Below are 8,514 nucleotides of genomic sequence, written 5' to 3' on the forward strand. Positions count from 1 at the left end.
GCGGGAGGACCCAGAGCAGGCGAGCGGCACCGGGCAGAGCGGCCGATAACATGGGAGGGCTAGGAAGGCGGGCGCACCGTAGAGAGGCGGGCAGGCCCCGCCCTCACTCCGCAGCCGCTGCCAATCGCCGCGCGGGCCCCTCCCCATCACGCGCCGTCACCAGGGTGACGCCCGGCGCCATTTTAGCGTCAGGCGGCGGCCACCATTTCGGAGGGGCGGGTAGCGAGGCTGGCCCCGCCCCCTCCTCTGCCCCGCCCCGCCCCGCCCCGCCCCGCCCCGCCGGCCCTGCGGGGACCCGGCGGCAGGAGACGGATCCGTATCGGGAGGGGCAGGTACCGCCGCTCGGCGCCCCCCGGGACACCCCACCGGCAGCGGGCCCCGTGTCCAACCTCAGCCCTCTCTTCCCCGCAGGGCCCCCCCGGGGCCGCCGCCGCCGCCGCCGCCATGGCCGCCGTCTGGCAGCAGGTGCTCGCTGTGGATGCCAGGTGGGCCCCGGGGCGGGCGGGGAGACCTCTGACGCTGGGTACCTTTTTGGGGGGGGGGAAGGGGGCTGCCCTGAGGCCTCTTTTCAGGCGAGGGTGCGACCAGAGCACCGGGTCCCTACCAGGAGGATGCTCTGATCCCCGGGGGTGGTTTGGGGGGGGGGGGAATCCTGACAGCCGGGTCCTTTTTGGGGGGAACCCTGGTACCCGCGTCCTTTTTGGGGTGGATTCTGGTACCCGCGTCCTTTTTGGGGTGGGATCCCGATAGCCAGGTCCCTTTCGCAGCGGGGGGGGGGGGCGGATCCTGGTCCTCGGGTCCCTTTGGGGGGAGCCACCTGGGCCCCTGACACACAGGTGCCTGTAATCCCCCCACCCCACGGTGCCGCACGCCCCCCGCCCCCAGGTACGCAGCCTACCGCACGCCCCGCTGGCCCCAGTTCCGGACGCAGTACGTGCGACGCCGCAGCCAGCTGTTACGGGAGCAAGCGCAGGGAGGGGCGCTGGAGGGGAGCACCCGGCGCTGGTACTTGCGGGTGCGCACCCGCCTGCTGGCCCAGCGCTACGGGGCTCTCTCCGAGCAGAGCAGCTGCCGCGCCCACAGCAGCAGCGCCCTCCGCGCCAGCCGCACCACCCTCGATCGCATGGAGGTACGGCCGTGGGGGGACAGGCTGCGAGCCCTTCCCAGGGGGCAAAGAGCCCACCCAGGGGGGATGTGGGGTCATGGCACCCTTCTTACGGGGCTGCAGCACCCGTTTGGGTGGGTTGGGGGTCTCAGCACCAGCCCTCAGGGCAGCAGCGCATGCTTCAGGGGTCCCAGCACCTCATCTGGGGGTGTTGCAGGCCCCTTCCCACCCCACAGTTGTATCCTTCCCCCAGGACTTCGAGGAGGACCCACGGGTGGGCCGGGGACATCGGCGCTCCCTCAGCCGTGGCTCCCACCCCGGGGTGCCCCGTGGGGCCCCCGATGAGCGGTGAGCACTCTGGGTCCCCTGGGGTCCAGCGGGTGCCGGAGGAGGGGGGGTCTGGGTGCTGACACCCGGCCACCTGGGTCCGCAGCCCTCCCGGAGTGGTGCCGACGCCGCTGGCAGAGGCAAGCCGTGCCATGGCTGGAGACACAACGCTGAGCGAGAACTACGCCTTCGCCGGCGTCTACCACGTCTTTGACCAGCACACCGACAGCGCCGGTAACCGGGCGGGGGGCACGGGTGGGGGGGGCGGGTTCCCCCCGCGGTGCTGGCGCACACCGGCGCTGACCCGCACCCGCGGCCGGGCAGTGCCGAAGGTGCAGTTTGCGCATGACGACCGGCACCTGCTGGCCTGCTGCTCGCTGGACGGCACCATCTCAGTCTGCCGGCTGGCACCGGGGCCGCCGGCAGTACTGCAGGTGCTACGGGGCCACGGCGGCGGCGTGGCCGACTTCGCCTGGTCCCTCTCCAACGACGTCCTGGTTTCGGCCTCCCTGGATGGCACCCTGCGGCTCTGGGCCCCCGCCGACGGGCGCTGCATCCGCCGCGTCCCTGACCCTGACGGTGCCGCCCTGCTCTGCTGCGCCTTCCAGCCGCTCAACAATAACCTCACTGTGGTCAGTGACACCCCCCGGGACCCCCAAAACCCCCTGTCCTCCCCAACCCCCCCACCACGGTCAGCGACGCCCCTCAGTGCACCCCACATACCCCGGGAGTCCCATGCTACGGGTGTCCCTCGAGCCCAGCAGCCCCCGGCGACAGCCCCGAGGCATTGCGGGGGGGGGGGACCACACGCAGGGGCGCATCCCCCTCCCTCGGCTGTGTCTGCAGGTGGGCAGCGCCCGGCACATGGTGCGGGTGGTGAACATCTCGACAGGGAAGGCAGCGCGGGGCGGAGCGGGACGGCTGCCTGGGCGGGTGCTGGCGCTCTGCTTTGACGCCCCCGGCCGCGTCCTCTGGGCCGGTGACGACCGCGGCTCTGTCTCCTCCTTTCTCTGTGACCCCGGCACCGGTATGGGGTGGGGGGGGACACGTGGGGGTGGGATGGGGGCAATAGAGGGGTACCGTGGGGTGCTGACCCCTGCCTTGTCCCCCCCCCAGGGCGGCTGACAAAGGCCTCGCGGGTGGTGGTGCAGGCGGGTGGCTCCATCACCTCGCTCTCAGCCCGGGCTTGGGCCAGCCGTGAGGCTCCGGACCCTTCCCTGCTCGTCAACGCCTGCCCCGATCGCCTGCTGCTGTTCCGGTGCGGGGGGACCCTGTGAGGGGCTGGGGGGGGGGGGGGGGGGAGGCTGTGGGGTGACCGCAGGGCTCATCCCCTCTGCCCCCCTCAGGGTGGTGGAGGAGGAGGGCTCAGGGGCACCGGGGCTGCGGCTGCGGCGCAGTTTCCCCACCCGGCACCGGGAGCAGCCCCTGCGCAGCTGCTTCTGCCCGCTCATGTCCTTCCGGCAAGGCGCCTGCGTGGGTACGTGGGGATGGGGACCCGCGGGGGCACACTGGGGGGCTGTGGAGGGCGGGGGTGGCACACCCGGAGGAAGCGGGCTTGACCCTGCAGCGTGTGGGGTGGAGGAGGGTGCACGGCTGCCCCTCCGCCCCCCCAGCACCCTCGTCCCTGTCCCCGCAGTGACAGGCAGCGAGGATGCCTGCGTCCACTTCTTCGACGTGGGACGTGCGGCACGAGCCACCGTCAACACGCTGCAGGGCCACGGCGGGGCCGTGCTGGCCGTCGCCTTCAACTGCGACGAGAGCCTGCTGGCCTCCAGCGATGCCGCCGGCACCGTCATCGTCTGGCGCCGCCAGCACGCCTGACACCCCCACACCCCCTACCTGCGTTCTGTGCGTTCTCCAAATCACCCCGTGTCCCCCACGGCACGGCACGGACCCCCCGCTGCGTTTAACAAGCATGTTTGCACCCAGCGCTCGTGGCTCAGAAGAGGTACTTGCGGCAAGTGGCGGCCCCACACTTGCACTCGATGCGGCTGCGTGCCCGGGGGGAGCCCCCCAGGCCCCCCCCCCGCCAGCCCAAAGTTGGAGTCCATGCGGGTGCTCTCGGCGTCCACCGGGTCCACTGGGGGAAGGAGGAGAAATGGGGGGTGAAGCGGTGGGGGGAGAAACGGGGCGTGGGGCGGGGAAGGGGACCAGCACCGCCACTGTCCCCACTGCGCTGCTGTGGCAGCGGGGCCGTCCTGGGGAGGGCTGTGCAGCAGGGTGGGGCCGGGCGGGGCGCGGGGCGGTACCATGCATGTTGTAGTCGAAGGTGAGCTCCTCGCCAGCGCGGATGGGGCGGGTGGCGAAGAGGGCGATGCGCGGCAGCCGCTCGTCCAGGTTCTCGATGAAGACATTGTACACCTGCAGGTTGGGGTCGCACTGCCACAGGGCGGGGCCGTGGGTGGGGCTGGCTGGGGGGGGGGGCAGGTCTGCCCTGCCCACCCACCCTCCTTCCCTCCAGAGGGACCAACCAGCAAGGGCTGCTTGGATAGGTGGAGCTCTGGGAGGCAGCCCCGCCCCCTGCAGCAAGCCCCACCCACATGTCACCACAGCAAGCCCCACCCCGTGCAGAAGTGAGGGGGCTCCTGTAGCGGGCGGTGCTGCGGCAAGCCCCGCCCCATGCAGGAGTGGGTGGGGCTCCCACAGTGGGCGGTGCTCCAGGCAGCCCCGCCCCATGTGACACCCCACCCCTGCCCAGCGAGGCCCCGCCCACTCACGCTGTGGTTGACGAAGTGGGAGATGTTGCCGTAGTGGGCAGCGTCCACGGTGTAGACGTCCTCCACGTAGTCCAGGTCGAAGAGGTAGGTGGCTCCCTGCCGGTCGTACACCTGCCCCCGGCGCTCCGCCTCCTCCGACGTGATGATCTGAGGCAGGGCCGCCCTTGTCACACCCCCGCCACGCCCGCAGCCCCGCCCCGCCCCACCCCACCCCCCCCATCAGGCTCTCACCTCCCCCACGTACTCCATGACGAAGCTGTTCTTGCGGATGCGCTCGAGGGTGCGGACGCCCCACCCGCGGCCGTTGCCGGTGCGGAAGATGCAGAGGTCGTAGCGGATGCCCTTCTGCACCACCCGGTTGGGGCAGTCGGCGCCGCAGCGGCACCGCGAGTTGCACTCGTAGATGGGCAGCCCCGCCCGGATGCGCACCTGCCCCGCCTCGTTGTAGGCAAACTTGTTGCGGGAGGCGCCGGGGCAGCAGCCGCCCGCCGCCTCCGCCAGGCAGTCGCGGCACTCGCAGCCCACCGCCACCGGAGTCAGGCTGATGCCGGCCCCCACCTTGTACTCGTTGATGTAGACAAAGTCTCGGGGGGGGCCGTGCAAGTCCACCTCGTTCTCCACGGCGATGCGGCCCCGGTGGCTGCGGGTGCTGTTGAGGAGCCGCTCCCAGCGCTGCAGAGCCCGGCGCTGCTCCGCTTTCTGCACCAGGTAGGAGGCGGCGCGGGCAGGCAGCCCCCGCGGGCCGGGCCGGGCCGGCCCACCCGGGGCACGGGCCAGGTCCTGGTGCAGCTGCTTCAGCAGCCCGCGGCACCGCAGGTTCTTGCGGGGCTCCCAGGTGTTGGCAGCCTCGGGGTACCCCCGCCACTTCACCAGGTAGTACTCCTCGTCCTGGCGGGGCAGGGAAAGGGGGGCGTTGTTTGGGGCCTGCTTTGGGTCGCAGGGTGCCCTGGGGCCCTGTGGAGAAGCCCAGGCACCCAGGGACATTAAAGGCGTCCGTGGGGCGGGTGAGGGGACACGACCCCCCCCACTCACTCACCCGCACGAGTTTGTAGTCGCAGAGGTACTCCACCTCAAAGTCCCCCAGGTTGCGGCGGGTGACGCCCAGCGCCTGGCACTGCAGTCGCTCCAGCCGGCACAGCTCCTGCAGCCCCGACCACGACGACTTGCAGCAGACGGAGCAGCCTGGGGGGTGGGGGGGGGGGGGGAATGGGCACTGGAGACCCCAAGCACCAACACCCCTCTCCCAGAGCCTCCCCAGTGCCCAGAACCCCCCAGAGCCCTGGTCACCTCCCCCAGCACCCTTCCCCCCAGAGCACCCCCCGGCACCAACGCCCCTCCCCAGAGCCCAGGTCCCACCCAGAGCCAAGGCACCCCGCTGCAGAGCCCAGGACCCCCAGCACCGACACCCCGCCCGGAACGCCCCCCCCACAGCGCCCCGGAGCCCCCCAAAGCCGACAACCCGAGCCCAGGACCCGCAAAGCACCGACACCCCCCACCTACCAGGCCCCCCTCGGAGCCCAGGAGCCCCAAAGCACCGACCCCACCCCCCCAGGGCCCAGGGCCTCCACGGCACCGACCCCCACCTTTCCCCTCCCCCCCTCCCGGCACTGACCCCCACCTTCCCCCTCCCCCCCTCCCGGCACTGACCCCCACCTTCCCCCTCCCCCCCTCCCGGCACCGACCCCCACCTTCCCCCTCCCTCCCCCCCGGCACCGACCCCCACCTTTCCCCTCCCCCCCCGGCACCCCACCTTTCCCCTCACCCCCCCACCGGCACCGACCCCCACCTTTCCCCTCCCTCCCCCCCGGCATCGACCCCCACCTTCCCCCTCCCTCCCCCCCGGCACCGACCCCCACCTTCCCCCTCACCCCCCCACCGGCACCGACCCCCACCTTCCCCCTCCCCCCCCGGCACCGACCCCCACCTTCCCCCTCCCTCCCCCCCGGCACCGACCCCCACCTTCCCCCTCACCCCCCCCGGCACCGACCCCCACCTTTCCCCTCACCCCCCTCCGGCACCGACCCCCACCTTCCCCCTCCCCCCCCCCGGCACCGACCCCCACCTTCCCCCTCCCCCCCCCCGGCACGGCCGCCCAACGGCCGCCGCGCACCCCTTCAGAAAAGCGCGGGAAGCGGCGCGCGCCGCCGCCGGCCGTTAAAGCGCCGCCGCCGCCGCCCCGCGCGCCCCCGCCCGCGCGCACCTTTTAAATTTTCCGCCATTTTCTGCCGCTTCTTTTTTTTTTTTCTTTTTTTTTTTTTTTTCCCTTTCCTTTTTCCCCCTTTTTTTTTTTTTTTCGCCACTTCCGCCCGGCGGGCAGCGCGCGGGGGCGGGGCCTCCCCCCGCGCCCGCCTCCCATTGGCTGAGCCACCGCCTCAGCTGCCGCCTGCAGGCCGCCCCCCCCCCCCCCCCCCCGCGTCCGGGGTGTTCAGCCCCCAAAAAGAGCCGGTTTTGACCCATTTCCCCGCGGACCCGACTCCGCGCGGCGTGCGGGGCCTCCCCCCCACACCCCCCCACCCCCCCGCGCTCGCCTGGGCTCGGCCCGCCTCACCCCCCCCCCTCAGCGTCCCGTCCTTCCTCAGAGCCGCGCCGCTGCCGCCCGCCGCACTAACCGCTCATTACCCGGTAATTAATTAATCAGCGCATTAATCAATTAACGCCTTGTCGCCTTTATTTGGTTTTTGCTGGGGGGGGGGGGGGGGGGGGCAGGAGGGGGCCGGAGCTCCCCTCCTGGAGCCGGGCGGGGAGGGGGGGCTCAGTCGTCCCACTCGTCGTCCTCCTCCTCCTCCTCGCCGTCCTCGCCCTCGTCTGCGCGGAAAGGGGGAGTCAGAGGGGGGGGGGGGGGCGGCCGGGGGGCGCCCCTCCGAATGTGGGGCGGCCGGGGGGCGCCCCTCCGAATGTGGGGCGGCCGGGGGGGGGGGGGGGCGCTCACCGGAGGAGTGGATGACTTTGCTGCGTTTCTGCATGACGTCCATGAGGGCCCCCACCAGCCCCCCCGCGCTCTGGCCGCCGCCGCCGCCGCCCTCGGGGACCTCGGGGGTCTGGGGAGGGGAACGCACACAGGGTCGCGGTGGGGGGGGGTCAGGGCAGCCCCGCGGCACCCCCCACCCCCCACCCCGACCCCGACTGACCTTGTTGAGGGTCACGCCCTGGCGGATCTGGTCCAGCAGCGCCCCCCGGGCCGGGGGGGGCGCGGGGGGAGGAGCGGCGCTGCCGCCGCCACCGGGGGGAGGCGGGGGTGGGGGCGGGGGGGGGAGGGGGCGGGGCGGGGGTGGCGGCCCCCGGAGGGGCGGGGCCGCGGGAGGGGGGCGGGGCGAGGGGGCGGGAGGGCGGGGCGGTGGAGGGGGGGCGGGGTGGGGGCGGGGGACCCGCGGGAGGTGGAGGAGGGGGCAGCGGCCCCGAGCGGCTGCGGGGGGGCCCGGCAGGGGGTGGCGGGGTGCCCCCCCCGGCCCGGCGGGGGAGGGGGGTCCTGCGGGGGGAGGGGGTCCTGCGGGGGGGAGGGGGAGAGAGAGAGAGAGCAGTTAAAAAGTGCCTTAACGCCCCTCTGCCCCCCGGGGGTGTCAGTGGCACCCATGGGTGCTGGGGGGGGGGCGGGGGTCTCACCCTGCCGGCGCATCTCCTCCCGCACGGCCTGCAGCCCCCCCTGGCCCTGGATGAAGTCGTGGATGATGCGGGAGGTCTCGGCGTCGGCCAGCTGCGCCTCGCTGATGCCGGCCCGGGCGAAGAGCGCCCGCAGGGCTGGGTCCAGCGCCGCCACCTGCGTGCCCCACACCGCCGCCCCACGCCGTCACCCCGCTGCACCGGGGCCGGGGGGCGCGCGCCGCACCGAGAGGGGGGAGACACGTGGGAGCCACCTACGTCAAAGCCGTTGTTGGGGTCCCAGCCGATGTGACCAACGTGTCTGGGGAGGGTGGGGAGGATCGTGAGGGGCTGCCCCATGGTGGGGCCACCTGCCCCACGGCAGGACCCATAGGTGCCCCCTGACGATGTCCCCTCCGCCCCAGACCCACTTGAAGCCAGAGGGGGCCCCGATGTCAGCCTTGGAGATCTTTTTGCGGCCCTTCTTCTGCTCCCCGGCTGTGGGGCTTGCTGCGGGTCCTGCCGTGGGTCCTGTGGGGCTGGGCAGCCCCCGGTAGCGGGATGCCGTGATGTCGGGGTTGGCGATGGGCACAGCCGGGAGTGGGGGGGCTGCGAGGGACAAAACCCGGATGAGAAACTCTCTGTGAGGCTGCAGGACCCCTCTGTGGGGCAGGCACTCACCACTGCCGTCGGCGGAGGCCGTGGGGGCGCGGGGCAGGCTCCCGCGACGCTCTGTGGGGGTGTTGACAGGGGGTGTCGGCGCTGCACCCCACGGCGTCCCCTTGCGCC

At 73.1% G+C, this 8,514-nt stretch overlaps 3 protein-coding genes across 4 annotated transcripts in view; 1 reads left to right on the top strand and 2 right to left on the bottom strand.

The window, feature by feature from the left end:
* Nucleotides 1–183: 183 nt before the first annotated feature.
* Nucleotides 184–3,359, top strand: WDR13 (WD repeat domain 13). Of its 2 annotated transcripts, XM_064475569.1 has the most exons (10): nt 185–332; nt 412–485; nt 886–1,129; nt 1,359–1,453; nt 1,539–1,666; nt 1,757–2,064; nt 2,279–2,459; nt 2,549–2,690; nt 2,779–2,909; nt 3,069–3,359. In XM_064475569.1, the coding sequence occupies exons 2-10, from the start codon at nt 445–447 to the stop codon at nt 3,251–3,253; spliced, it is 1,455 nt and encodes a 484-aa protein (XP_064331639.1). In that variant the 5' UTR covers nt 185–332; nt 412–444; the 3' UTR covers nt 3,254–3,359. The 2 variants fall into 2 exon arrangements, with proteins under 2 accessions (XP_064331640.1, XP_064331639.1); XM_064475570.1 differs by lacking the exon at nt 2,779–2,909 and having other exon boundaries at nt 184–332.
* SUV39H1 (SUV39H1 histone lysine methyltransferase) lies at nt 3,334–6,446 on the bottom strand. Its single transcript, XM_064475574.1, is given in 7 exon segments — nt 3,334–3,452; nt 3,454–3,512; nt 3,682–3,811; nt 4,150–4,296; nt 4,381–5,037; nt 5,186–5,331; nt 6,350–6,446. Coding segments are annotated over 7 exon segments (1,239 nt in total). The 5' UTR covers nt 6,369–6,446; the 3' UTR covers nt 3,334–3,371.
* Nucleotides 6,447–6,825: 379 nt separating this feature from the next.
* WAS (WASP actin nucleation promoting factor) overlaps nt 6,826–8,514 on the bottom strand; it is an 8,172-nt gene continuing 6,483 nt past the window's right edge. The window contains exons 6-12 of the mRNA XM_064475423.1: nt 8,407–8,457; nt 8,157–8,334; nt 8,005–8,047; nt 7,750–7,903; nt 7,278–7,633; nt 7,079–7,187; nt 6,826–6,954 (exon numbers count right to left, since the gene is read on the bottom strand). Of these exons, the coding sequence (XP_064331493.1) occupies nt 6,902–6,954; nt 7,079–7,187; nt 7,278–7,633; nt 7,750–7,903; nt 8,005–8,047; nt 8,157–8,334; nt 8,407–8,457 (944 nt within the window). The 3' untranslated portion in view covers nt 6,826–6,901. The remainder of the gene's footprint in view (nt 6,955–7,078; nt 7,188–7,277; nt 7,634–7,749; nt 7,904–8,004; nt 8,048–8,156; nt 8,335–8,406; nt 8,458–8,514) is intronic.

This window comes from Phalacrocorax carbo, chromosome 29, assembly GCF_963921805.1.
Source record: "Phalacrocorax carbo chromosome 29, bPhaCar2.1, whole genome shotgun sequence".
Taxonomy (NCBI): Eukaryota; Metazoa; Chordata; class Aves; order Suliformes; family Phalacrocoracidae; genus Phalacrocorax; species Phalacrocorax carbo.

Bases quoted from the DNA above. Each gene is read 5' to 3' on its own strand.
- WDR13 (XM_064475569.1), top strand. From the start codon at position 445: ATGGCCGCCGTCTGGCAGCAGGTGCTCGCTGTGGATGCCAG. The intron at 2,065-2,278 runs GTCAGTGACACC...CTGTGTCTGCAG, and splicing joins TCAACAATAACCTCACTGTG to GTGGGCAGCGCCCGGCACAT. The intron at 2,460-2,548 runs GTATGGGGTGGG...TCCCCCCCCCAG, and splicing joins TCTCTGTGACCCCGGCACCG to GGCGGCTGACAAAGGCCTCG.